This window comes from Psammomys obesus, unplaced genomic scaffold (genome assembly GCF_907164565.1).
Source record: "Psammomys obesus unplaced genomic scaffold, mPsaObe1.curated_primary_1811, whole genome shotgun sequence".
Classification (NCBI taxonomy): Eukaryota; Metazoa; Chordata; class Mammalia; order Rodentia; family Muridae; genus Psammomys; species Psammomys obesus.
Window position 1 is genome coordinate 18,657,442 of NW_026591598.1, and position 27,516 is coordinate 18,684,957.

General features: G+C 50.5%; 2 protein-coding genes across 7 annotated transcripts in view; one reads left to right on the forward strand and one right to left on the reverse strand.

Annotated features, from left to right (window-relative positions):
- The first annotated feature begins 284 nt into the window (after nucleotides 1-284).
- Spata21 (spermatogenesis associated 21) lies at nucleotides 285-21,483 on the forward strand. The gene is made up of 13 exons (XM_055611018.1): nucleotides 285-422; nucleotides 1,718-1,864; nucleotides 5,015-5,236; nucleotides 7,492-7,742; nucleotides 8,770-8,818; nucleotides 10,850-11,304; nucleotides 11,795-11,883; nucleotides 12,554-12,691; nucleotides 15,318-15,389; nucleotides 15,481-15,598; nucleotides 19,950-20,125; nucleotides 20,683-20,866; nucleotides 21,335-21,483. Exons 1-13 carry the CDS (start codon nucleotides 285-287, stop codon nucleotides 21,390-21,392), a joined length of 2,097 nt encoding a protein of 698 aa, XP_055466993.1. The 3' UTR covers nucleotides 21,393-21,483.
- Nucleotides 21,484-21,783: 300 nt separating this feature from the next.
- The window catches only part of Szrd1 (SUZ RNA binding domain containing 1), a 28,436-nt gene continuing 22,703 nt past the window's right edge, over nucleotides 21,784-27,516 (reverse strand). For all 6 annotated transcript variants that reach the window (XM_055611322.1, XM_055611321.1, XM_055611318.1 and 3 more), the window contains one exon: nucleotides 21,784-24,742. In XM_055611322.1, coding sequence (XP_055467297.1) covers nucleotides 24,640-24,742 — 103 coding nt within the window. In that variant the 3' untranslated portion in view covers nucleotides 21,784-24,639. The remainder of the gene's footprint in view (nucleotides 24,743-27,516) is intronic.

Sequence of the window (27,516 nt, forward strand, 5' to 3'; positions counted from 1 at the left end):
TCTGAACCTTGGGCAGCTCACCTGAGTCTCTTTCACAGGTTCATTGTGAAAATTAAAGAGTCAGAAGAGCTCTTGCTACGTAGGGTGAGCTACTCGTTAGGCTCAGGCTCCTTGCCAGCCTAGCCCAGCTTCTCCCCTGATCCCACACCTGCTCTGGCCAGACTTCAGGTGCGCGGCAGCCGCAGCAATGGGGTCTCAGGCCTGGTGGGAGCATGACTGGATTTCTCCTTGGTAACAGCAGCTGATGCGCCCCTCGCCTTGGGAATCTTGCCGACTTCAGAACAATGGAAAACGAAGACACCCCCACACCCCCAGAGAACAAGGCAGAGGCTCCAGCGGTCCCATCAAGTCCTGGCCTGAGTTCCACCAAAACGGAGGCTGATGCGGAGCCCAATTCGGAGCCCACCATGTCAGCCAATCAGGTGAGCGGACCTTCACTTTGGTCCTCAACGTCATTTCTAGCGTGGTGTCTTCCTGCCTGTGTGTATTTGTTTTTTCGAGGCAGGGTTTCTCTGTGTAGCCCTGGCTGTCCTGGAACGTACTCTGTAGACCAAGCAGGCCTCGAACTCAGAGATCTACCTGCCTCTGCCTTTTGGGTACTGGGATTAAAGGTGTGTGCCACATATCCAGCCCCCAGGAATTTCTTAATCCAATCAAGTTGACAACTGAGGCTGGCCATGAGTCACCTCTGTCAGCCTGATACCCAAACATTGTCCTAGGCCAGATCATCCCAGCTTCTCCCAACAAAGCCACCATAGATCTATTGCAGAAGATATGAATCGGTTGGGGGAGGCAGAGCCCTCGTGACCCAGGTGCTTTCCTCACACCAACCTCAATATGTTAGTCCGTGGGGGTCATTTCACAGTGCCAAGAGTCTGCTTGAGGAGCTCTGGACAAACATTCTGAGCTGCCTCCTTTTCCACCTTTCATTCATTTTCTCAGCAAGCAGACATGGGGTACCAATCCTGCTCCTTAATTAGCTCTGTGTCCTTGAGGCATCTCTGTAGCCCTTTCAGCCCTGTGTGTGTGTGTGTATGTGTGTGTGTGTGTGTGTGTGTGTGTGTGTGTGTGTGTCATGATAAGGACTGACTGGTTAAGTCTGTTGAGGCCCTGCTTTGTAGTAGGTGCCTTCTAGAGTTGGCTTCCATGAGAATCTTTTGTTGAAACAACTTCATCCATTAGTTAATGAGGTACATGATGTCCTCTGTCTTCTGAGGAGCTACGTTGGCTTAAGGTTCACCCTACTGGCAACTGATGGCCAAGATGGAGATTAAAGATTAAAAATCCAGGGGTGGGACATAGTGGCACACACCAGTAACCTCAGGATTCAGGCTGAGACAGAAGGATGTCAAGTTCAAGGCCAGTTTAGGCCATATATCTCATTGTCTCAGAGAGCTAAAGTATCCATCAGCTGGGCTCTGGAGGGATGCTACTGTGGAAGGCATTGGTCCTCGCCCACCACCATTCTCCCAAACAACTCTCAAGACAGTCCTTTGGCTCATGTTCTGGTTGACCTCCGGTTTTATGCCACAGACCATAATGCTAAGCAGCGGGGCGAGGCCCACCACCTACCTCCAGGCCACCTCCTGGTCTTTCTCTTCACCTCTCTTCAGTGCCTCCCCAGCAGAGAGGGGAGGACAGGAGGATGGGCAAGGAGGAGCAGGAAGAGGGCCTCTTGGCCTGGCTCAAGGTCAGACTCATCCCATCTCTGTTTCAGGCTGGGCTTGCCGATGCCACAGAGAAGGACAGCAGAGAGCAGCCTGTAGCTTCCAGGAGACCAGAGAGGGAGCCCCAACACACAGGATCACCCCAGGAGTGCTCAGGGGAGCTTCAGACGGAGGAGCCCTCAGAGAAGCCCTCAGAGGCAGGACCAGGGTGAGTTGCAGGGGGCGGGGGAGGATGTGGAGAGGAAGGAGAGCCTCCAGCCTAAGGCAACACTCTCTGCTGTTCTCCCTTCTCCCCCCCCCGCCCCCCCCCCGTCCACCCCCACCCCAGCTGAGGATCAAGCCCGGAGCCTTGCAGATGGCAGCTTGGAAAGCACTCCCTCACTCATCTGTACCCTTGACCCATTTCAGAGCATCAACCAAACTAAATTCTTTCTACTCACCCTTTGTGTACTTCTGCCAGGCCACAGCCTACTTCTGTAATGAGAATTTTGGAGTTTGGGTTTCTTTAAAAAACAACAACAAAAAACAAACAAACAAACCATAGAAATAGGGGCCTGGAGAGATGGCTCAGCGGTTAAGAGCACTGGTTGCTTTTCCAAAGGTCCTGAGTTCAATTCCCAGCAACCACATGGTGGCTCACAACCATCTATAACGTGATCTAGTGTGGTGGTAACTACTTTAATCACAGCACTCAGGAGGCAGAGGCCAGCCCAGACAACAAAGTGAGTCCAGGACAGCTAGGGCTTATTACACAGAAAAACCCTGTCTTGAAAAACCAAAAGAAAAGAAAAAGAAATAGTATAAGAATGTGTTTTTGTTTTAATCCCAGGTGTGGGCATTTGGGGCTGTTTTGTAGCAGGTGACTGTGATTTAACTCAAGCTCTAGCAGAGATGTGCTGTAGAGGCTAGCTGCAGATAGACTGTGTGATGTTTGGAATTCTGGGATATTTTCAAAAGGTATAGAAATGCTAAAGCCCATTTAGATAGGTGGGGTGGGTGACTGTTGGTCATCCAGGGGGGTTGTGGGTTTGTTGTTGGTTGCTGCTTGCTGTTTGCTTTGGTTGTGGTTTGTTAAGTAGTTGTATGCAAAGAAGAAACAAGAAAATATCAGATATCCTGATGAGGAAGCTCAAACTTGCCCCAAGGAACTCGTTGCCCCTAATCAGCAGGAAGTAGTCTAATGATAACATCACCCTTTTCCAACCCCTGACTCTATTCAGGGATCCCTTTCCATCCCTCTCTAGGCTTTTTTCTCTCTTATTGAGTGTTAGGGGATTGAAAGGGTGGAAGAAAAGTGGTGGAGAACGGTGGAAAAAAAAAAATAAGGAACCCATAAAGTAGCAAACTCTGGTTACATTCTCCCATAAGACTTATTTAAGGGGTGTTTGTTGCTTGTCCAGCTTCAGATGCCTCCTGCCTGGTACCAGCCCTGGCACATACATAATAGGTACTCAAGAAACATTTATTCACTAAATCAATAGAATAATGAACAACAACAAAAAGATGTCAATGGGCCAGGCTTAGAGGCACATGCCTCCTACAATCCCAGCATTTGAAGGGTGGAGGTGGAAGGATCGGTAATCCAAGGCTAGCCTCGGCTACATAGAGAGTTCCAGGCCATCTTACACAAACTTACACCGTAGGGCCAGTGAGATGTCTTGATGGGTAAAGGTTCAGTCCCCAAGGGTTATAGGATAGGAGGAGAGAGCTACTTCCTGAAAGTTGTCCTCTGACCTCCATATGCACACTGAGCCATGTGAACCTACTGGCCTCCTTGCCTACCCATCCCCACCCAAGCTCCTTATATTATATAGCTCTGTCCTGAGCTCTCTGTGTAAACCCAGGCTAGCCTCAAACTCAGAGATTCACCTACCTCTGCCTCCCAAGTGCTGGGATTTAAAGGTGTGAGTCACCACACCTAGCTAGGAAATAGAATTTTATTTTATCTTATTCAGTTTTTTTTTTTTTTTTTTTTTGAGACAGGGTTTATTGAAGGAAGGAGGGGCTCATGAGGCCCCACTCCTCCTGAGGACCTTAGGTAGTGCTTGGTTGCTAGGGGCCAGAGAACATTTCTGCAGTTATACAGTCCACTGGTAAGATGCCTGTGTATCTGTAAATACCTCCCTGTGTGTCTGTAAATACCTCCCTGTGTTCCTCCTGTCAGCAACCCCCATGAGACTCACTGAGTCATAAACTAAACACAGATATGAAATGAAAAGGGGGACCAGTTGAGAAGAGGAGGGTGTCAGAGGGAGTAGAAAGGGGCAAAAGAAGGTAATGAGGGGTAAATGTGATCAAAATATTTTATGTCCATACATAGATGGCATAACAAAACCCATTACAATAAATGTACACTAAAGAAAATATAAAAAGGAAAGCACGGGAATGAAGTCTTTTTAGCATGTTAATCATGCAATATGATATGTAAAATTTGAAATCATTTGAAGACAGTGATTTAAGAGATCCCCACTAACTGTCAGTCATTCACAAGAAAGGGCCTTAAAAAGAAAGCCCCAGCAGAGCATGGTGGCACATGCCTGTGATCTCCCAGCACAGAGGAGGCTCAGGCAGGGCTCGTAGTTTGAGGTAGCCTGGGCTACAGAGCAAAAGCCTGTCTAAAGAAGGAAGGAAGGAGGGAGCAAGGGGGCGGTGAAAAGGAGACGCTCCAGATTAAAGAGAGGATAGAGATACATAGTTACAAATCCCCACGACCGACACTGTTAGCCTTAGAACCCTGGGCTTCCCTCTCTCAGCTTTTCTGAATCCTGGTTCTTTCTGTTTTTTCTGGTGTTTTGGTGTTTGGTGTGTGTATGTGTGTAAGCATGCCTGGGTGCACGTGGGTGCTTGTGTGTGTATGTGCATATATGTGAGTGTGTGTATGTGTACATGAATGCAAACAAGCACACGTGAATATTACTGGCAATTAAATCCAGGGCCTTGTTCCTACCAGGCAAGTATTGTAGCAATTGAACTCTCTCCAGCCCAACATAAAGTCTCTATCTGTGGGTAGATGTGAAAAAGGCAACACAGAATCTCTTGCAGCCCAGGCTGGCTTTGAACTTACTGCGAGACTGAGACTGATCTTCAACTCCTGCCCTTCCCCTCTCCACCTCGTAACTACTGGTTCCAGGTGTGTACCACCAGCACACACCCCTTCTCTGTCTGAAAAACAAATGACGCCAAAAGGGTGAAACTCTGACCACCTCCACATCCACACCAAAGTGCCTGACACTTGGAGTGTGCTTTTGTTCCCCGCAGGCATGCCTAGTCCTGGCAGGCATTCTGAGAGAGCAACACCCAGGCTGGGGTTGAAGGGTCTTCCATCTGTTCTTCCCACAAGGAATCAGTCACCTCTGGCAACCCAGGAAGGGTCGATGGAGCTGCAAGCTGGCGAGGAACAAGCCCAGCCTAGCGGGGACTGTGTGACCCCTGAAGGGCAGCCAGAGCCAGCCGTGGACCAGCAGGAGGATCTGCAGAGTGCCGAGGCCCAAGAGATTCATCCCTCCCGGAGCTGCCAGGTTATCCCAGGACACTGGGGCGCAAAAGAGCCCCCCGTGCCCTTGGCAGAGGTATGCTTGTGTTTGCTGGACGCCGACACTGGACACGGCTTAGGCTCTGTGGGTAACTGGGGGTTCTGGAGGTTGTAATCCCAGGGTTCTTCAGGTCTTGTTTACAGAAAGGCCCCTCCGGATGTCCTGGGGACAGGGCAGGAATGTGGATGCTGTGATGGATAAAGTTGGGAGGTGTTGGGTTTAAGAAAGTGGCTGTGTGTCCCTGTCTGTCCATCCATGTTTGTGTGTGTGTGTGTGTGTGTGTGTCTGTCTGTCTGTCTGTCCTCATGTCCCACATTACCCCTGTGGTCACCGAGCCTTTGCAAGGCATGCTGGTCTTTTCAAAATGTATTTAACTGGAACAGTTACTCATTTTTTCATTTATTTTTATTTATTCCTTTATTTTTCTCATTTCTACATTCATTTACAAAAGAAAATAATGTAACACAGCCCAACATAACATTCTTGGATTTTCTTTTTTCCTTTGGTTTTTTTCAAGACAGAATTTCTCTGTGCAGCTCTGGCTGTTCTGGAACTTGTGCTGTAGAGCAGGCTGACCTAGAATTCACAGAGACCTGCCAGCCTCTGTCTCCCGAGTGCTGGAGTTAAAGGCATGCATTCTTGGTTTTTCATCATATCATCATAGGCTACTCCCAAATCAGCATCACTTTTTTTTTTTTTTTAAGACAAAGTCTTACTAGACTAGCCTAGCACTTGCTATGTAGACCAGGCTGGCCTTGAACTCACAAAGATCTACCTGCCTCAGCCTCCTGAGTGCTGGGATCAAAGGTATGGGCCACCATGCCTAGATTACTTGGCACTTTCTTTTTTGTTTGTTTGTTTTAGTTTGTCAAGACAGGGTTTTCTGTGTAGCCCTGGCTGTCCTGGTACTCACTCTGTAGACCAGGCTGGCCTCGAACTCACAGCAATCTGCCTCCTAAGTGCTGGGATCCAAGGCGTGTGCCACCATCACCTGGCAACTCGTTAGTTTCCTAATGAGCTGAAGATACATGCAACACGAGAGCTGTTCTGCTCTCTTAGGGTTTCTCTTGTGATGAATCACCATGCCCAAAAGCAAGTTGATGAGGAAAGGGGTTATTTGGCTTATGCTTCCCCATCATAGTCCATCACTGAAGGAAGTCAGGGCAGGAAATCAAACAGGGCAGGAACCTGGAAGCAGGAGCTGAGGCAGAGGCCATGGAGGGGTGCTGCTTACTGGCTTGCTTAGTCTGCTTTCTTGTAGAATGCCACCAGCCCAGGGATGGCACCACCCACAGTGTCCCATCCCCACCCCATCAATCATTTAATTAAAATGATTTGCCTACAGACCAATCTTATGGAGGCATTTAAAAAAAAAAGATTTATTTTATTATGTATATAGTGTTCTGCCTGAATGTACAATTGCATGCCAGAAGAGGGCACTAGATCTCATTATAGATGGTTGTGAGCCACCATATGGTTGCTGGGAATTAAACTCAGAACTCAGAAGAGCAGCCAGTGCTCTTAACCTCTTAACCATCTCTCCAGCCCTCTGGAGGAAGTTTCTTGACTAAGGTTCCCTCCTCTCAGATGGCTTTAGCTTGTGTCAAGTTGACATAAAACTAATCCAGCACACATGCCTAGGTATTTACCTGAGAGAAATGAAATCAAATATCCATCCAGAGATCATTATTCATAGGGATATCAGTATCCACGTGGATATCAACAGTTATAGATGTGTGACCCATAATCAAAACTAGGAAGCCATTCAGATATCCATGAGATCGAATCCCGTTCGGCAACAGACAGGAAGAAGGCTCTGAAAGACCTGATAAGAGACAAGGGTAACTACACAGACGGAAAGAAAACAGACGGAAAGAATATACACCAGGGCTGGGCGTGGTGGTGACACATACCCTTGACCCCAGCACTCTGGATGGAAAGTGGAGGCAGGCAGATCTCTGTGAGACTGAGGCTATCCTGGTCTACAGAGCGAGTTTCAGGACAGCCAGGGCTACACAGAGAAACCCTGTTTCAAAGCAAGAAGATAATAAAAACAACCAAAGATACAAAATACACATAATACATACACATATATTATTACACACACACATATACACATAGACCCACACATACACATAAATAAAAATAAGTCTTTAGAAAAAAAATTAATGTCTGCCATAGAACAGGAGTGTGTGGGGTCCTGTCCTCTGAAACTCCCCTTGGGAAATCAGACAATAGCTCTTCTCAGGACATCCGTCTTCATTTCCCAGACTCTCATTCTCCCCACTCAGGGAAACACAGACCATGGTCTGGAGACAGCATGCACCCTGGACAACGGGAGTCAGGCCCAGGTGGACGAGCCTCCCAGTGAAGCAGGCCTCCTACAGGTCAGGCTTCAGGAGCCTATGCCAGTACCCAGCTCAGGGACACACAAGGACAGCCCCCTGGAGCCAGTGTCCCCCAAGCCCGTGGCGACTGCACAGGAAAAGAAGGCCCTTCCCCTCTTGCAATCTGTGCCAGGATCTCGAATACACAAAGACAGGTAAGTCATCCTCCAGGGCCACCCTTGCCCTGCTCCCTGCCCCTAAGGGTGGTTCTTTAACACTAGAGGAAACTCGAGGGCATTAGCTAAGTCAAAGTACTTACTGTGTAAGCGTGAGGAGCTGAGATTAATTGCCCATGTAAAGAGCTGGGCACAGAGTGGCGTGTGCTTGTAATCCCAGCACTAGGGAGATGGAAGTGCATGGATCCTGCGACCATGGATGGCCAGCTGGTCTAGCCAGTTCCAGGCCAATGAAAGACCAAACAGAGACAGAAGAGGTGGTTCATTGGGTAAGGGTGCTTGCAGACAACCTAAAGACTTAAACTCAACCTTGGGGACTCACACAGTATAAGGAGAGATCTGACTTGTGCTAGCTGTCCTCTGACCTCCATACTTGTACTGTGGAACACATGTGCGTGCGCATGCACACACACACACACACACACACACACACACACACACACACACACAATGACAACTGGGCCAGTGATTTGGCTCAGCAGGTAAAGGTTCTGGCCATCAAGTGTGGAGACTCACATAGTAGATGGGGGAACTGACTCCCACAAATTGTCTTCTGATGTCTGTGCTAACACAAAAGGAATAAACAAATGTAATTAAAAAAAAATTACAAATAAGTAGGGCAGTGGAGGCCTGTCCCTTTAATCCGGGCACTCAGGAGGCAGAGGCAGGCGGATCTCTGAGTTCCAGGACAGTCAGGACTGTTACACAAAGAAACTTTGTCTCAAAAAAGCAAAACAAAACAAAAAGCCACAAATCTAATACAGTGAGGTGTTCTGTGTTTCTGGCCCACCGGAGCCCTTTGGGTGAGTCTCCTGCTGCTTGGCATCAGTTTTTCCCATCTTTGGTCTGTGGGTCTGTATGTGTGAGTGAGGTGAGGAGGGGGCACAGGTGAAAACAAAGGAGTGAGGTTAGGTCAGGACTGAGTGTGCTACAGTTTGGGATCAGTGTAAGGGGCGCTGGCTGGCCTGCCACCCCGCCCCAGTACTCCCGTTTCTTCTCTGTTTAGAAGTGAGGCTGTGGAGACCAAGGCGACGCCAAGGCCTCTCCCTTTTACAGTAAGTAGGGCCAGCGTGGGGACGGGGGATAGCGGGAGGGGAATAAGGGAGACCAATCAAGCTGGGGAAGATGTGAGTGTAATAAGCCTATCCATGTTCTGTGTGTGTGTTTTCTTTATAGTTCATTCTTTTTTAATTCTTATTTATTTATTTGCTTATTTTTGAGACAAGGTTTCTCCATGTAGCCCTGACTGTCCTGGAACTCACTCTGTAGAACAGGCTGGCCTCGAACTCACAGAGATGCACCTGCCTCTGCCTCCCTGAATGCATGCATTTATTAATTTAATTTTTGGTTGTTTGATACATGGCTTCTCTATGTAACAGCCCTAGCTGTCCTGGAACTTGCTCTGTAGACCAGGATGGCCGTGAACTCACAGAGATGCACCTGTGTCTACCTCTTGAGTGCTGGGATGAAAGCCACTGGCTGCTTCGCCCAGCTTTAATTATTTTCTAAGTTACACATACTATTGTGTGTACAGAAGTGCCACACACATCCCCTGGCACAGGGGTGGAGGTTCTCTCCTTCCACAGTGTGGGCCCTGGGGCTCAAACTCAGGGTTAGTGGCAAGTGCCTCCACCTGCTGAGCCATCTTGAAGTCAAGTTTTGGGTTTTTCCAACATGAGCCTGGGTCTCATGTAGCCCAGGCTGGCCTAGAACTCCCTAGAGAACTGCCTGAGAATGACCTCAAAATTCTGACCTGTCTGGATTTTGTGTGTGCTGCTAGGCCCAGTGTTTCTGCCTCTTGAGTCAGAAATGGGATGACACGCTGGAGCCCTTGGGTCGGTCTCAGGACTGCTCCACATCCGTGTAGATTTCTTCTGCCCTTTGCTCTCAGTTCCAACCCACAGCTCCTCCAAACATTTGCTGGCTTCCAGCCATGTCCACACCACGAGCTCTGCCACTTCCTGGTCTCTGAGTTGATGGTCCAAGCTCAGATGGTCCCAGCTTATCATCAAAGGACCCCGTAACCACCCACCCAGAGGCTCATCCGAGTGAGCTCAGAATCACTCCTGATTCCTCTTATCCCTCCATAACCCCTCCCTGCCCTACAAAGCCATTCTGAGTCCGACCCCTCCCCACCCTGTCACCCAGTCTGAGCTCCTTCCTTGTAGAATAAGACCCCGAATCTTCACCAAACACACAAGGCTTAGTGTCTAGCTACTCTGGTGAGATTTCTATCCTGTAGATTCGCCAAGCTTATTTCCCCTGGACCTCTGTACATGCTGCCCCCTAGGCTAGACTGTCTCCCCAGAGATGCTGTCATGGCTAACTCCATGAAGTCACTTAGGCTGCAACTTAAATGTCGCTCAGCAAAGCTTTTCCCTGAGCTGCTCAGGTGTCCTGTCTGCCATAGGTACTCTATCATAATCACCCTGTTTGTGTTGTCTTTGTAGTACTTTTTTTGGTGGTGTGGTGGTGGTAATGGGATGTCTGTTCGCATGTTTGGCCGTGCACCACATGCGTGCAGCTCTCAAGGAGGCCAGAAGAGGGTGACAGGGCCCCTAGAACTGGAGTTACAGGCTATTAGGGGCGTGAGGACAGCGCTAGGGACCCACTTCAGAGGTGCCAGCGTCCCTGCCATCAGTGAGGCCTTGGGTTTGATCCTTAACACCAGGAAAAGAACGTTGACCAGCAAGCTTCCCAGCCTCAGCCAGGGATGGGAGGGACCAGATGTAGGCATGGCTGGGTCTATGGAATGAACGAGAAACAGTATTTGAAGTGGCCATTCTGTGCGGGCCTGTATGAAACAGGCCTCTGGAGTGAGGCGAGGTCACTTGGAGCTGTGTGGGCTGTGAAGCAGGACCTTGGCTCACTCAGGAACATGGCTTGTGGGCGGGAGGTGGCGAGTCACTCACAGGCCAGCACGCTGGGTGGGTCCTGGAATGGTATGTTGAGATTTAGAGGTTGGACTTTGGAGAGGAAAGGGCAGTTTGAGCAGCATCCCCCGAGGTTCTGTGGGAGGCTAGAAGGTCCTCTGCAGGCCAGTCTGCCCGGCTGGAGGTATCCCAGGTGCGCTCCTGTTCCCTCAGGAGGTGAGAGACCTTGAGAAGAAGGAGCTGACCCAAGGGCAGAAGCAACGGCATCAGGCTTTGGCGGCTGTAGGCACCCACGGCCCTGGGAACCATCGGCGGGGTTTCATGAAGTGCCTACTGGAGGTGGAGGAACAGGAGGAAGCCACCCACAGGAGGACTTTGAAGACTCGGACCCTGACAACCCGGAAGTCCTCCAAGAACCTCACTTCTGTGTCCACCTCAGGCTCCGCCAACAGCTCAGTTCCATCCTTACCTCTGACCCTGAATGAGCCCTCCAACTCAGTTCCAGCTACTATGGCACCATGGGTCAGAACAACAGGCCCCGGGCAAGCCCCTGCCTCCGGGGGGTCCCCTGGCTCAGTTCTGTCACTTCCCACCCAGGATCTGAGCTGGAGATGGCCAGAGATCTTGCCCCAGAGCAACGAGAGGAACCTCAACTTTGTCAAGTCACGGTAGGAACCATCTCCACTGGTCGCCATCTTGACAGGCCCCGTGCTTTCAGTCTGCTTCCAGTGTGGACCCATGCATCTCCCTTCTGCACTCTGGTCCTTGTCCCTACCCCTGCTCATTCGCTCAGGAGCCCCCCCCCCCACCTCTGTCTCCTTTCTGTGCTTCCCAGCAGGGTGTCCTCCAAGTTCTTGTCCCCTTTCCACTCTTCTCTACCATCTCCTTTCTGATGCTGGGGGCGGAAGGCAGGGACTCACACATACTAGGCAAGTACTCTATCCCTGCTCTGCACTCCAGCGCCCCCTCCGTCACCACCACCAATGAGAACTCCTGTGGCTCCTCTGTTTCACTCCTTTGGGTCTGTCTCTTCCTGTCACTTGTGGTTTCTTGACACCCCAGAGTCCTTCAGGGTAGCTCTAGGGTAGCCTTGGCAGGAGCAGGAGCAGAGGCAGGCAAGAGATGGTTGCAAGCTGTCCTGGGCCCATTGTCCTGCAGGCAGGAGCTGGAAGAGCATGGCCTCTACAAACTCTATCAAAGCTGGGAGGAGCGAAGTGAGGAACACCTCACCCTGAAGCAGGAGGAAGGTGAGCACCTCATACCACTACCCCCTAAACCGCTGTGCCACAGCGCTGCCCCCTGACCTGCTGTCCCACACCTGCTGCCCCCTGACCCACTGTCCCACCATACCAAGCAGTGTCCCCATGGGGCCAACTATACTTGGCCTAGGACACAGGAGGTGAGCCACCTCCCTGCCCCCCACAATCCTCTTTAGAGGAAGCTTGGAGGGGAGGCAGGGTCCCCCAAGAGCCCTACCCACCTCTATTTAACTGGGTCATCAGCCCTTAATAGGTCCCTATTTCCCATCACACCCTACCCTGCCAATAAAACTGAAAAGTGCAACTCCCACCCTGGGTGAGGTCTCTGTGCACCTTGGGGACAACCCCTGATCCTAGTCACTTATGTTGAGCAGGCAGGAAAAGAATGGATGTGTACCTTCTCACCTCCCACTCCTCCTTAAGGTCTAGCCCCTTCTGACCACAGCGGCTCCCATCCACAGATTTTCAGAATGTTTTCACTGACCCATAGGAATAAAGCAAAGAGTAATAAAGCTAGATACCTACGTTCTCCTCCTAACATGCACGTGCATGCGTGCACCAAGCCCACCACACAGGCACACCACATGCCAGCAAAAAAGTTACAAAAAGAAATGAAACGCAGGCGGCTCCCACTTGGTGACCCTGCCTCCCTGGACAGCCTTCCGCAGCTACTTTGACCTCTTCAATGGCTCTGGTGAGGTGGACGCGAGGAGCCTCAAGAACGTCTTGCTTCTAATTGGCCTCAACCTTACTCCGGCGCAGCTGGAAGAAGCCCTGATGAGTGCAGATGTAAATGGTGAGTCTGTGGGGGGGGGTCTTCCCTGAGCCCCTGGGAGGGGCTGCCCCTGCACGAGGCCCGGTAAGCCCAGTGGGCGCCTTGCTGGAAGGAACCCCGCTTGGCTTAAAGCTCTGGGTGAGAGTCTAGTGTACCTAACATCTGAACCCATTTTGTCTGGCGGTTTCCTTCCGCCCTGGGTCTCACAGTCTGTCGCTAATGCTGCCTGAACCACTGTGCAGCGGCGCCACCTTCTGGGGACCCAGAAGTGACCAGGACCTGCCTCCTCACCAATGGTGTAGGTGACCTCAGGAATCCTTCCCCTCAGGCTCTGCCTATTAAGTCTTCCTCCGTGACCCTTACATTTCTTTTGTTTTTGTTTTGTTTTTGTGAGACAGGGTTTCTCTGTGTAGCCCTGGCTGTCCTGGAACCTACTCTATCGACCAAGCCGGCCTCGAACCCAGAGATCTGCCTTGCCTGTGCCTTGCCTGAGCGCTGGGAGTGAAGGCTTGCCCAGTGATTTTGGCATTTCTTTAACCAGCCTTATGGCTTTGGTCAAGACTAGCAGTTTGCTAGGCCTCAGTTTCTCTGTCTATATAATGGAGCTGATAGTAGCAACCTCATCATGTTCTGGAAGAAAAAAATGGGTGAGCCAGGCAAAGGGTGGGTCAGGGCACAACCCACCCACAACAGCTACCAGCATCATCCATGCAACAAATACGCAATGGCTTCTGTGGGCGGTCCTGTGCAGGGCACCAAGAATAGAGGCGTGTAAGACACCAGCCCTGCTGTCCTCAAGGGGTTTCCAGACAGTTAATGCCACAGGGCAAGGATTGGCACAGAACTGGAAACATCAGTTACGACAGCTTGGAAGATGGGGGTCAGGAAGGAAGGCTTCCTGGATGAGGAAGTGGCCGAGTGGTGTCAGGGAAAAGAGGAAGTAGTCTCCAAGCGATGAGCAAATGGCAGGGTGTGGTCTCAGCCAAGGAAAAGGTAGGGCCATTGCAGGCCCAGAGTCCTGAGTAGTCTCATGACTGCTTTCACACACACACACTTCAAGGGCACACTTCAAGGGCTGTGGCTAAGTGGTCGACTGTTGACCTAGGAAGTCAAAGGTTCAGGCTTCAACCCTAGCTGACCTAAGCACACTCACGCCCGTCTTTAAGAACTGGAGACTGCCTGAGTCCACTGCCAAGCAGCTCAGAGAATGCCAACCTAGTTCCCACCAGCTTGAGCCCAGGGACATAGCACAGGACAAAATGTACGACCCTTGTCTCTCAGAGTCTCTTCTAAGTTCCAGGTGTCATGTATGACAGGGGCTTCAGGAGACAGTCTAGGGAGGGGGCTGACCTGGTTTGGACCTCTTAAAGGGAAGGTGACACAGCTTAGCTGGTAAAGATGCTTGCCATCAAACATGACAACCTGAGTTTGATCCCTGGGACGTTCATGGTGGAAGGCGAGCACGACTCCCAGAAGGCAGATTCTCAGCTCCATACCTGTGCTGTGGTAGGCAGCCTTCCCTCACATAAAATCAACAAAATCATAGTTTTATGCCAGGTGGCAGTGGTGCAGCCAGGACTACACAGAGAGGCCCTATCTCAAAAAACAAAACAAAACAACAACAATAATAGAACCTCTAAGGAAACATGATGGGAGGTGGGGGCATTGAGCAGCACATGTGAAGACCCTGAACAGGGAAGAATGTGGCCTGCTGGGAAAGCAGCTGTACTGCCAGGGAGCTTGGCAAGATATAAAGCTACTGACAGGGGTCTGGAGGAGGCTGCAAAGTATGTATGCAAAGGTACATATTCTCATGCAGAGACTAGCATGCAGTTAGCTCCCTACCTGCTGCAGGGCATTAAATACCAGAATGAGCTGACTGCAAGAAGAAGCTATATAAAAGGAGATTTATTAGGAGCATCGAGGGGTGGGAGGAGATAGGAAAAGTATGAGCAGAGAGAAAGATTGAGAGCAGAGCAGGAGAGAGAGGGGAAAGGGCAAAGGGGGCCTGAGGAACTGAAATGTCTGGATTATACAGTGAAGGGGAAGCCCCGCCCCGAGCTAGGGCAGGGTATACCAGCCACATCCTGGAGCAGGTAGAGACCTAACAAGTAGTAATGACAGTTGGTAGATTGTGCGCATGAGCTCTGGACAGCCCTGTGATGGCTGTCTCTGCCCCGCAGGTGAGGAAACTAAAGCTTCCTGGGGTTCAGAAACTTGACCTGGGTCACATAAGTGGCAAGTGGTGTTCAAGGGTTTTGAACTCACACTGCTGTCTTAACAATGCAAGGTCCAGTACTTTCTTGTATTCCTCAACAGAGTCTTGTGGAGCCCAGGCTGGCCTGGAGCTGGCTATGTAGCCAAGGATGGCCCTGACACATTAACCTTTCTCCCTCCACCTCCAGGTTTATGTGGTATTGTGCATGCTAGACAAACATTCTACCAACTTAGCTACAAACCCTGTCCTGGTCCAATAGTTTCTAACCCAGAAGACTAATTTTTGGCTTCTCTGGTCCACATTTTCTGCTGATTCAGCATTACTGTTAGAGTCTGCCCAGGGGAATACCAAAGGCCATGCCGGGCCTGCTGTCCCCAGGCCTGCTGCAGAGGGCCGCTGGGCCACCTTGTTATCTCTCTGACTCTACAGGAGATGGTCATGTGGATTTCAAAGATTTTTTGGCTGTGATGACAGATACCAAGCGCTTCTTGTACTCTGTGGGTGAGCAGGGCCAGCCCAGGGCAGTCAGAACTGGAAATGGGAGCTGCAGGCTGATGGGAGAGTAACAGCAGCCACTATTCCATGACCACAGAACAGAATGTCTTGATGGATATGTCACCTCTGAACCCCTACACGCTGTTCTTTGAGATCCTCTCTCTGCTGGTGGAGATGCTGGCCCTGCCGGAGGTGGCCCTTGAGGAGATCACGAAGTGAGTGGGGCTGCTTTGTTGAGGTGGGGGACATGGATGGACAGAGGGCAGCTAGTGCTTGGGAGCTGGAGACTGGAGGGTCAGGACTCTCAGCTGCAAGGCTAAGAAAACCCCGATAAAACTGCCTTGAGCAGAGGAGGAAGGCATCATTCAAATATCAGTCAAGGCTTCAGGAATGGCTGCATCTAGACTAGATACCAGTAAAGTTCTGTTTCTCCACCTTTGTATCTCAGGGTGCCGGCTTCACACTCAGCTAGGTTCTCCCAGTGGGAAGGGAGGCAATGGCAGCTACCCCCCACCCCCATACAGCTCCTTCCTTCCTTGCACAGCTCAGTCTTAGAAAAGGAATCTTTGTTGTTTTTGTTTTTTGAGACAGGGTCTCTGTGTAGCCTTGGCTGTCCTGAACTTGCTTTGTAGACCAGGCTGGTCTGGAACTCAGAGATCCACCTGCCTCTGCCTCCCTGAGTGCTGGGATTACAGGTGTGTGCCACTGTGACCAGCTTAGGAAAGGAATCTTACATGTTTCCAGAAGGGCAATGAGCAGGTAGTGGGTGGCTCAGTCCCCAGGAAGAGTGAAGGAAAGGTAGTGGGCAGCTCGGGAAGAGTCGACTATAGGCTATTCATCATGATCATCCTCAGGCTGAAAGTGATGTGTGGAGAGGAGCCTCACCCTCTACTTCCTGTCCGGAATGAGCATATTTTAATACTTGCAGGGTCATACGGCAGACCTATTTTTTAGCCTTTTAAGAATCCTCCACACTGACTTCCAGAGCGGCTGCACCAGTTTGCAGTCCCTCCAACAGAGAAACAGAGGGTGAGGTTTCTCCTTTCCCCACATTCTCGCCCGCATCTGTTAGCTGTTTTCTTGATCTTTGCCATTCTGACTAGGGTTGAGATGAAACCTCAAAGTTGTTTCGAAGTAAATTTCCCTAACTGCTAAGGACGATAAACACATTCTGAAGTCTTTCTGAGCCATTTTTGTTGTTGTTATGTTTTGAGAGTTCTGGTTAGATCCTTAGCCAGTTTTTGACTGGGTGTTTGTTTTTTCGATTCTGGTTCTTTTTGAGTTCTTTACATATTATAGCTGTCACTCCCTTGTCAGAGGTATGGCTGGCAACGATTCTCTCCCAATCTGCACCCCACTGTTCCCTTCCTCATTCGGAAGCTTCAGCTGTGATTACAGCACTAGAATGAAACATCTCAGCAGGCTCAGAGCCTGAAGTGGTCAGCCACGGGTCACTCCTTTGTGAGAAAACAGGTATCAAATACCAGAGGATAAATAACCATTGTTCTTCCTCCCACTCCCTTCAGTCAGGGTCTCCTAGCCCAGGGTGGCAATCCTCTCTGATTACAGCCTGTGCTGTCCCCCTCTCCCTCCCTTCCCCTTTCACCCTCTCATTGAGCTGTCATTGAGCTCCAGCAAGGAACTGTGGTTCCTTCTGTGAACCACGGAAGGAAGGAAGGAAGGAAGGAAGGAAGGAAGGAAGGAAGGAAGGAAGGAAGGTGGCTGCTTAGCTGCCAGCTCATTTGCACAGGTGTTTTTCCTTGAGAGAGCAGAGACCTTTAGAAAACACCTCCAGTCTGGAAGCAGCCTCAGCCTCAGGGAAGATGTGAAAGTTTTATTTTATTTTATTTTTTTTTCCTTTTTTGAGATAGGGTTTGTTATCTCAGCTGGCCTGGCACCTGAGATCCAGCTTCACTCCACCACGCCCAGTTCCCAAAGGCCAAGCATTTTAAGTTGGCAGATGTGGTAGCCCATGCTTTTAATCCCAGTACTCGGGGCAGAGGCAGGTGGATCTCTGTGAGTTGGGGGTCAGCCTGATCTACACAGTGTATTCCAGGCCTGCAGGGGCTGCATAGTGAGACTCTTGTCTTGAAAAATAAAAATTCGAATTTCACTACGGGTACATGTAGCTCAGGCTAGACTCCAACCTGATATATAGTGGAGGATGTCCTTGAAGTTCCCATGTTCTTTCCTTGTCTGTTGAGTGCTAGGCTTACAGGTGTATACCACCATGTTGGTTAGTGTGGTGCGGGGGCCAGACCCAGACCCTCATCCGTGCTAGTGGAGTACTCAATCAGCCGACCACCCACCCACAACACATACCCTTTCCTAAATGCAAATGAGCACAAGCCATAAAGCTCACTGACTCCTACAGTGTGGCCTCCAAACAAATGCCAGCTTAAGGGTATATTCCCATGTGGTTCACAGTTTCCTGTTACTTTGCAAGCCCTTCCCACATACTACACCTCAGCCCAATGTTTTCTTTTTTGTTTGTTCTCAAGACAGGGTTTCTCTGTGTAGCCTTGCCTATCCTGAAGCTCACTCTGTAGACTAGGATGGCCTGGAACTCACAGAGATCCACCTGCCTCTGTCTCCTGAGTGCTGAGATTAAAGGTGTGCACTACCACCACCTAGCCAGCATATTATTTTCTTGAACTTCTCATCCTTTGGGTCTCTTAAGAGTCTTCAAGAGAGTTCCTTTTAGGGGCTGGAGAGATGGCTCAGTAGTTAAAAGCACTGGCTGTTCCCCCCGAGGACCTGGGTTCAATTCCTAGCACCCACAACGCCGCTCATCACCATCTGTAACTCAACTCCAGGAGCTCCAAGATCTCCACACAGAAGCACACGCGATCACACACCGATGCACATAAGATAAAAATAGAGTTGATTTTAGAACTGGTTATGGTGGCATACACCTCCTAATTCCAGCAGGTAAGGTGGAAATGGAGGTAGGAGGACCAGGAGCTCAAGGCCATCCTTGGCTATGCTGTAACTTGGAAGCCAGCCTGGGCTACATGAGACTGTCTCAAGAACAAAAACAGGGCTGGAGAGATGGCTCAGAGGTTAAGAGCGCTGGCTACTTTTCCAAAGGTCATGAGTTCAATTCCCAGCAACCACATGATGGCTCACAACCTCTTCTGGCATGTAGAAGGACAGACATGCAAACACACATAGTATACATAATAAATCTTAAAAAAAACAAAAACACATATAGCTGTTAGCTGTTAGTAGTCTTTGTCTGTAGTGTGCTTGGGCCCTTTTCTGATGCAGTTCCGTGTGTGTTTGTGTGTGCGTGTGCAAAGGTCCCCGGTAGCTCGAATTACAAGAAGTTTTAAGCCAGCCGATGTGAATACTGGGAACTGAACTTGGATTCTCTGGAAGAGCAGGAAGTGTTCTTAACCACTAAGCCATGTCTCCAGTCCTGTTCTGGTACTAGGCATCCCTCTGTTAACACTGCTGTTTTCCATGGGTACACCTCCTTTGTTTGGTTTGTACAAACCAAAGCTTCTTGAAAAATAACACAATGAAGACAGGGTTCCTGAGACTGCAGAAACCTAGTGGGCATGTCAGTTAAGGAACAGGCCTCCATTTGGCTACAGTTCAAACCAGACAGGTCATGTTATTGTTGAACTAGAAGCAGGCAGGCAGACAAAACTGCCCAGGCACCCAAGTCGGAAGCTACAGGTAAGCGCTCAAGAAGGGAAAAGGCAAGGGATGCATTAAGGTCAACACTGAGCGGGGAAAGGCAGCTCGTGCGTGCAATGCCGGCACTAAGGAGGCAAGAGGTCAAAGGATCACTATGAGTTTGAGGCTAACCTGGCCTACAGCCAGTTTTAGGACAGCCAAGGCCTGTCTGCAAACAGAAATAAAAAGCAGGCCAGCAAGCTTAGCGTGGGAGCCGGGCTAGTATGCAAAGAAAGACTTTCTGACACAGGCTCTAAGCCGCAGCTTAGAGATGGAGCCAGCTGCACGCTTGGGTTGGTTGTTTTGAGACAAGGACTTGATGTATCCCAGGATGGCCTAGAAGAATTGACCCTATCTTATAGCCAAGCATGACTTGACTTCTGAGCCTCCCACATCTGCCTCCTGAGTGCTAGGATTACAGGCATGTAGCACCAAGCTCAGCTGAGCAGTTTACCAAGGCTTCCTGCATGCTAGGCAAGTACTCTAGCAACTGAGCCACCCCCGCTGCCCCAAGTCTCAGAGGGCTGGTTTATAAGCAGAAATGTGTCTAAACAAAAACATGAGTAACAGAAATGGTGGGTAATACATACCAATCTTTCTGTGACTGGTCCCTCTAAGAGCCTGATGGGTTGTCTCACACGTGATAATCCTTATGCTCATTCTGCCCCCATCATAGCAGTGGGGGACAACGGGAAGACCAGATGTCAAGTGACATGCAGAGCCAAGGCAGAGAGGGCCATTTCCTCTTATTTCCTAAGGGGAATAGGTCTCCTGATGCCCTGGCTTCAGCCCTGACACAAGTGGCCAACCAGAACAAGGGGGTCAGAAGGAGGAGGTGGTTAATTACCCACAACCAGGCTGAGCTGCCAGATGTCTCCTCAGTTACTACCAGAAGAAGCTGAAGGAAGGTTCCTCCAAAGCCCGAGAGATGGAATCGGCGATAAGCTCACTGCGCTCAAGGAAGAAGCTCTCTTACAACCCTCAGCAAGCAGACAACTTAGAAGTCCCAGAACGAAGGGTCCTCAGGATCCTGAGCCGGCTGAAGCAGCAGAACTATGGTGAGGGTCAGTGAGTGGGCTGGGCTGCCTAGCAGATCTCTTTCCACGTGGCCAAGTTCCCCAAGATGGAGCCCATGGCTGAGGTGTGTGGGAACCATTGCCAAACAGGGCTGGTCCACACCAGGAGACACCCAGTGCTTTGAACTCTACCTTCCTGCCCTACCTGTGCCAAGAGCTACTGTGTTAGAGTCCACCAGAACCACTTTCAGTTCAAGGTCCTTTGTAGACATGCCTAATGGCCCCACTTGACAGAAATGGGAACCCCAGCTAGTATGCTGGCAAGAGCAGTTTATGCTTAGGTCCATCCCCAAATTGTGTGCTCGCCCATTCTCTTTAAGCTATGGCCAGCCTTTACTTATGCTCAGCTTTCAGCCTTGGGCCTTGTACACATCATCCCAGTCACCAGCTACCCTGTGCAGTGGGTACCAATATCCTCTCCATCTTAGAGACGCAGACAATAACAGATCTGCCTAGACCCACTCTGCTTTTTACGTGGCAAGTCTAGGATTCCACCAAGCTGGTCATGCTCTCAACTCTCTTGCTCCTTCCTACCCCAGCTGCCAATCTGCAGAGCCCCTATGCCCAGGTGCCCTGCATCCCACTCTGCCCGAGGCTGGACAAGAAGACAGTCCGTCGAAAGCAGGGTAGCCATAACCATTCTATGCTGGATCACTGTGTTCCCACAAGCCTGGGCCCTGAAATCCATGGTTTCTTCTTCCAGTCAGGACAGCAAGCAAGCAGGTAGGTACTGAGCACCAGCCAGGGTCTCTAGCGCTAATCCATTTTCTTGAGGAGGCCCTTGGCCTAGTAACTGGGGAAGCCATCTTTCTAAGAGACTGTGTTGGGAAACTGCTTGCTCCAGGAAGGTCAGATGGATAGACAGGGCCTGGTACCAATTTCACAGAGGCCTGAGCATGAAGCATCCCTGGGTCTGGGACTCAGTGATGCCAACCATCCTTCTTAGGATGGTATTGATCCCTCTTTACCAAGCAATGAGACCCCTTGGCTTTGCTCTGAACTATGGGATGCTTAAGAAACTGGGAAGAAGGGGAGGTCTCCAGCACTTGGCATCAGGCCCCATCCCAACTTCCGGCTCCAATGCTTCTAGAAAACTCTACCTGAGTCCATGGGCATGGTTCAGAAACCTGGCAGGACTTATGGGAAGAGAGCCAAATGCTCCCTACCTTTTCACCCCCTTCTGTTCCCCAGGGAACACAGCTCTGACAGCAGAAAGTGGCTTAACTCCGTGCCGGCCCGAACCCACTGATCCTCTGGCTCTAGAAGTTCAAGGCCTACAGACAGCTAGGCCATGGGGTAGGGCCTGGCATTGGGAGTTTGCTTTCATGGCCTGGTAAGCCAATAAACACCAAGAACCTCAGCCTCTGTATTGGATGTCAGTGAAGCAAGCCACCCGCCAAACCTGCATGCCCATTTTCACAACCCTACTTCATCTGCAGAGCTCCAGCATGCTTCCAGGGTTGAGTCTGAGGCAGGACTCATTGAAACCCTGACTTGGAGCCTCCTACTGCAGCCGCCCTTGTCTCTCCCCTCAGTCATGGGAACCCTACGAGGGATTGTCAAGTACCTTGGCCTCTGCAAGAACAGGAACCCTCAGGGCTGGACAAGGAGATAGGAAGCCAGAAATGAGAACAAATGTCTGACAAGTTTAAAACATGTATTTAAAATACAATTTATAAAATGCTTAATCTGCCGACTCAGGAGCCCGCGGTGGGGGTTAGGGTGGGGAGCTGCCTGCTACACCAGCAGAGCAAGACTGCAGGGTGCGGCCCTCCCTCCCAGTCCCTTCTGTACAGATGCCCAAGGGTCCTCCCTGGGCCATATGACCAGAAGCAGGATCCCGGAGGTTTTCTTGAGTCTCTGCTTACCAGGGAGACTGGATACAGCCCTGCCGGCCCATCCCTGAGCAGAGCACCCCCAGATGGGGCAGAGCAGGGTATGGCGGGGCAGGACAGGGCTGGGCGGGACAGGCGGGCTCTGGAAGGGGCTGATGGCAGCAGATAGGGTGTTGCCTCCTGCCTGCAGGTGGGGAGCACCCTGATTGAGGGGACTGAGAAGGGCTGGTCACCAGACCCGGACCCCCAGCTCCTTTGGTTATAGGCTGACATCAGAGTAGTGGCTCATGGGAAGCGGTTAGCTGGAAGGGCTGAGGCCTGGCTCATGGGGTCCAGGAAGAGCTGGGGGAAGGGACAGTACCGTGAAGGCAGACAAAAGGGCAGCAGCCTCAGGTTCCTGCCCCTCTTTCCCCTGGGGATTTCCAAGCCAAAGCCTGCAACTTAAAGACAGAAAGAAAGAAAAAGAAAAATAGCACTTATGGAGTTATAGACAACTACAAAAAAAAAAAAAAAAAAAAAAAAAAAGGAAAAAATAATCACACACACACAAATTAAAATAAACCAACCCACAAACACACACATACACACAAAGTCCAAACCGTTTCCCATGCTTCCCACCTCCCCCAACACCAGTCTGTTTTTTCTTCCTTCCTTTCTTTCCTTCTCTCAGCATGCCAGCCACGTCTCCATCTAGGAGGCCAAATACATGGCTGCTGGTAGGCAGGCGCACTGTGGGCGGGGCCTCCATGGGCCACAGTGAGATGGGAGAGCCACTCCTGCATGCTCTCAATGTGCAGACACCAGCTGCCCTTGGCTCCCAGTAGAGGGGGCCTGGCAAGCGGGGTTTCTACACCCTTCTCCAAAGAAAGGGCAGTCTGTCCTTCAACCACAACCACTATCCCTGTGGGTGGGCCCTAGCCTATGTGCTAGCAGCCAAGTTCCTTTCTACCTGCTCCTGGGGGTGATCAACCCCCTTGCTGAGGCTCTGTCACAGCTCACTCCCAGATGGCCCCTGGTTTCAGGCAGGACTAGGGCTGTGCTGGGGGAAGAGCTGCTTGCTAAGGGGATGATGATGTGGGCCACTGCCACAGGGCATAAGCCAGGGGAACTGAAGGTGGTGTGATCCTGCAAAACTCAGCTCAAGCTCAACACCTTGGCCGCCATGGCTGCCCTGATAATCCCACACCACCACCCACTCCCAAACCTGAGTGCTGGTCAGGAGAGGGGAGGCTGCCAGGCTGGCCCAGGCATAAGGCGAAGTGCACTGGAAGAGGCTACAAAGCCTGTATCCCGGTAGGATACAGCTGCTTTCTCAAGCCTCTCCCATCAAGAGACAAAGCAAATCTTTCCTGGCTTGGAGAAATGGCCTTCATGCCAGCCTTGCTCTAAGAAGGGAAAGCACATCTGAGGCCTCTGGGGAACCTGTCAGCCACCTGCCTTTGCAATGCAAAGTTTTTCCTTAACGAACTCTTCTCCAACTGCTTTACTCCTACTGTACTCATTTCACCCAGGAAATGTACCAGCTATAGTTTCTGAGCCAGGACCATCAACAGATGTGGCACGCCTCAGATCCTTAAGCATTCCAGTCTTGCTGGAAGGGACAGGACCATCTACCTTCTGACCACCCCAGGCATAGGCCTGGAGTTCTAAAGCCAGACTTTCTCCTGGGCTTACACTGACAGCAAACACTGGACAAGTGCCACCACTGCCTCTCTGAGCCCGGAGTCGCTCCCTGCCCTTCCCTAGAAGCCGCAAACCTGGCTGGTAGGGAGCCACCCTGAGGGATATGGAAAGGGAAACCTGTCACTTTCCCCATCTCCCACAATACTAAGGTGGGGTCAGCACCCCCCCCCCCCCAGGCTCCCGGAGCGATCTCTAGACAACTCAGGTGGGACTTAGCCAGAGGAAGGAAGGCGATAGGCACAGATGCTCACCCACGGTGGTGGTTGGGGGAAGGGGGACTCCCGAGCCCAGCCCCTTTTCTGGGCAGCAGTAGGAATACAGAAGCTAAGCTTTCCAAAATCCTATTGGTTAATGTTTCTAGCAAATTTCCTAGAAACATCTTTAAGTGACTACCAAACTACCCTTTCTCAATTAAAAATTCATTAAACTGCTAAAACCCCTTCCATGCACTTTTTTCTTGCAAATCAGATTCTTTGTATAAACAAAAATAGGAAGAAAAAAAAAAGGAAAGGATATTTTCAATGGAACTTACTTTTAAGTGATGGCGACATGCACTTGGGGTGGGTGGGGGGGAGTTCTCATTTGTGTTTGAAATCCCAAATTAATGAGCATGATAAACTGTTATTGCTGGCACTGGCTTTACCCCAAGTGGCCAAGTGGCACTGTCTGACCCTCTACTCTGAGTCCTTGGTAGGTTCCCCCAATCCTCCCCGATCCCCACCCTTTCCCTTTCTATTGACTTGGGACAGCCCTTGTCAACATGCCAATCACAGTGGGAAGGGGGGAAGGCAGAGGTCACAGTGCATGGGGTTCAAGGTCACAGTGGGCGGAGCAAGGGGGATCACAGTGCAAGTAAGTCAGGTCGTTCCCTCTGCTCAAGTCCAGATGTCTGCCATGGCAGTGCAACCCATGGCAGACAATCCAGGAGGCGATGATGGTGGCGGCAGCGGTGGCAGCGGCATCCTTTCTTGTCCGCATTTATCTGCGCTGTTTGAAGCCTTGTGACCCGTCAGGACCCAAAGGCTGTCTGATCACATTACTGGGCTGCCTGCTGTCTTCAGGTTGAGAGATCCTGGTTGGCCTAAAGGAAGATAAAAGGAAGGCCTTGAGGATGTAAAGATGCCACATTCTGTTGTGCATGCCATGTTTGAGAGGGGGACATGTGTGCACAGGTGCATGTGTATGGCTGACCAGGTGGCATCCTCCATCGTCCTTCGCCTTACTTTTCAAGATAGGGTCTTTCACTGAACTTGGAACTCACCAATTGGTGAGGCTGACTGGCCAATGGCCAGGAGTCCATTTGGCCTCCCAACATACCCCTGTGCCCCACCCAGTCATTGGTAGCCTTGCCTGGCTTTTATGTAAGTGCTGAGGATTCAAACTGGGGTCCTCATGCTTGTGCTGTGGGCACTCTTACCATCTGAGCCACCTCCCGCCCTGACCCTTAAAAAAAAAACAAAAAACAAAAAATCAAGCCATGGTTGAGGCTGGGGTTACCAGCCAACCTGATTAGGTGAGCCTCCTCTAGCAAGCTGACTGGGGCATCTTCCACTCTGGCAGCTCCCTGTGGGAAGGACAGAGGCCCATGGTCCATCTTAACTCACAGCAAGAACAGCTCCCCCGTTTCATTTGCCATTATTTATCTGGAAGCAGAAGGGAGTGTGCACACCCATCCTGTGGAGGGAGGAGTGGCATGGACAGCATATCTTCCATAGAAACAACTAATACAGATTGTTGCAGTATTGGGCCCCCAGCCAGGAGCTCTGCAGTGAGCTGGCACCCACCTGTCTGCCTCCTGCTTCCCTCCAAACCACGAGGCTAGCTGCTGACTCCTAGTACTAGAGAAGACAGAAGGAAATGGACTTTCCCACTCCAGACAGGTGCAGACTAAGAGGAGAAAACAGAATGGATGTTCCTTCAAAACAACGATGGCACTAGACATGGTGGCACACGCCTGTAACAGTGCTAGGGAGGCAGGAGGACCACCCTGAGTGCAAGGCTGCCTGGGCTACATAGTGAATTCCATGCCAGCATGTGTGAGAACTTGGGTTTTAAAGCCAAAAAGCAAGCTGGGCATGGTGGTACACACCCAGCACCTGGGTGGCAGAGGCAGGTGGATCTCTGAGTTTGAGGCCAGCCTAGTGTATAGAGTGGGTTCCAGGACAGCCAGGGCTACAAAGAGAAACCATAACTCAAAAAACCTAAAAACCAAAACCAAAAAGCAAACTAAAACTAAAACACCACCAAGAAGGGACAGACACAGCACTCGATCACCTGTTCAAGTCCAGAATATAAATGCAAAGACAGACTCTCCAAACTAGAGGACTGGGAACATGCGCCTGGGGAGGCCTAAAGGCACAGTCCCCAATACTGGGGAGAAAAGAAGAGCAGTCAAGTGTGCTGTGGCTGTAACCCTACTACCAAGGAGGCTGGGGCAGGAGGACTCAGATCAGCCTAGGCTACAGGGCGAAAGTGTCTCAAAAGACGAAATGTATAAACTGGACATGTGCCTTAGCAGAGAGGATGCCCGGCATGTAGGAAGCCATATATTTGACTCCAGTTCTATGTAAACCAGGTGAGGGGGTGCACACCTGTAATCCCAGCAGTCGGAGGCAGAGACAGGAGGATCAGCATTCAAGGTAATTCTACAATAGTGAGTTTGAGGCTAGCCTAAGCTAAATGAGACCCTGTGTCAAAAATAGGATTTTTGTGTGTCAACATTTGGTGTCTTCCTCAATCTCCAACTACATTTTCCTTTTTTTTTTTTTTTTTTTTTTTTTTAAGATTTATCATACAATACTCTGTCTGCACACCAGAAGAGGGCATCAGATCTCATTATAGATGGTTGTGAGCTACCAAGTAGTTGCTGTGAACTGAACTCAGGATCTTTGGGAGAGCAGGCAGTGCTCTTAAGCTCTGAGCCATCTCTCCAGCCCATCCGTATTTTCTTTTAATTTTTTTTCAAACTTATTGTGCATGTGAGATGTGCACCAGCAAGCACAGGTACGGAGGTCAGAGGACAACCTGCCGGAGCTGGTTCTCTCCACTGTGAGACACGGTTCCCAAGACTGCACTTGGCAGTCAGGGTTGGCAGCAAGCGCACTCAGCAGCTGAGCCATCTCAGCAGCTTGTGCCCAGCCTGTGAATGGATGCTGGGGACCCAGACTCAGGTCCTCATGACTGTGCAGCCAGCAATCTACTGATTGAGCCATGTCTCCAGGTGGTTTTGTTTGGTTGGTTGGTTGGTTTGGGGCTAGTTTTTTGGTTTTGAGACACGGTTTTTCTGTGTAGCTTTGGCTGTCCTGGACAACCTGCTCTGTAGACCAGGCTGGCCTGAAACAGAGATCTGCCTGCCTCTGACTTCCAAGTGCTAGGTTTAAAGGAGTGTACCACCACTGCCTGGCTCCAAAGGCATGTTTAATAATTACTGTGTTATCAGAAAGAAACACACATAATACAAATCTAAATTTTTTAATTAAAAAAAGATACAAGTGAAAACATTAAAATTTCATCAAAAACTCACACAGGGCTCCTAGCGACCCAGGCAACCATACTGGGCTTGTCTGGAGTCCTGGGTAGAATTCAGCCCCTTATGGCCACTTGCTCACTGGTAAGAAAGCATTCAATGCTGGCTGGCAAGGCAGAATCAGCCCCTACCCTACTTCTGAGATCAGGCATCAGGGTAAATAGCTGAAATGCATGCTGCTGGCAGAGGATGACTCAAGGCCCATCCTCTCAGGTCTGCGCAGCCTGAACACTGTGGTGCCCACTGACACCTGACAGCACCCTAGGCTGGAGAGCGCTCCGCTAGTGCTTATGGAGCTTGACCCTCAATCTGAGGACCTCAGTTCTTTC

What these genes read in the sequence shown, in the direction of transcription:
- Spata21 (XM_055611018.1), top strand. Translation starts at nt 285, where the DNA reads ATGGAAAACGAAGACACCCCCACACCCCCAGAGAACAAGGCAGAGGCT. An exon ending in CAAGGCCTCTCCCTTTTACA is followed by an intron (nt 8,819 to 10,849) that starts GTAAGTAGGGCC and finishes CTGTTCCCTCAG; the next exon opens with GAGGTGAGAGACCTTGAGAA. An exon ending in CACCCTGAAGCAGGAGGAAG is followed by an intron (nt 11,884 to 12,553) that starts GTGAGCACCTCA and finishes CTCCCTGGACAG; the next exon opens with CCTTCCGCAGCTACTTTGAC.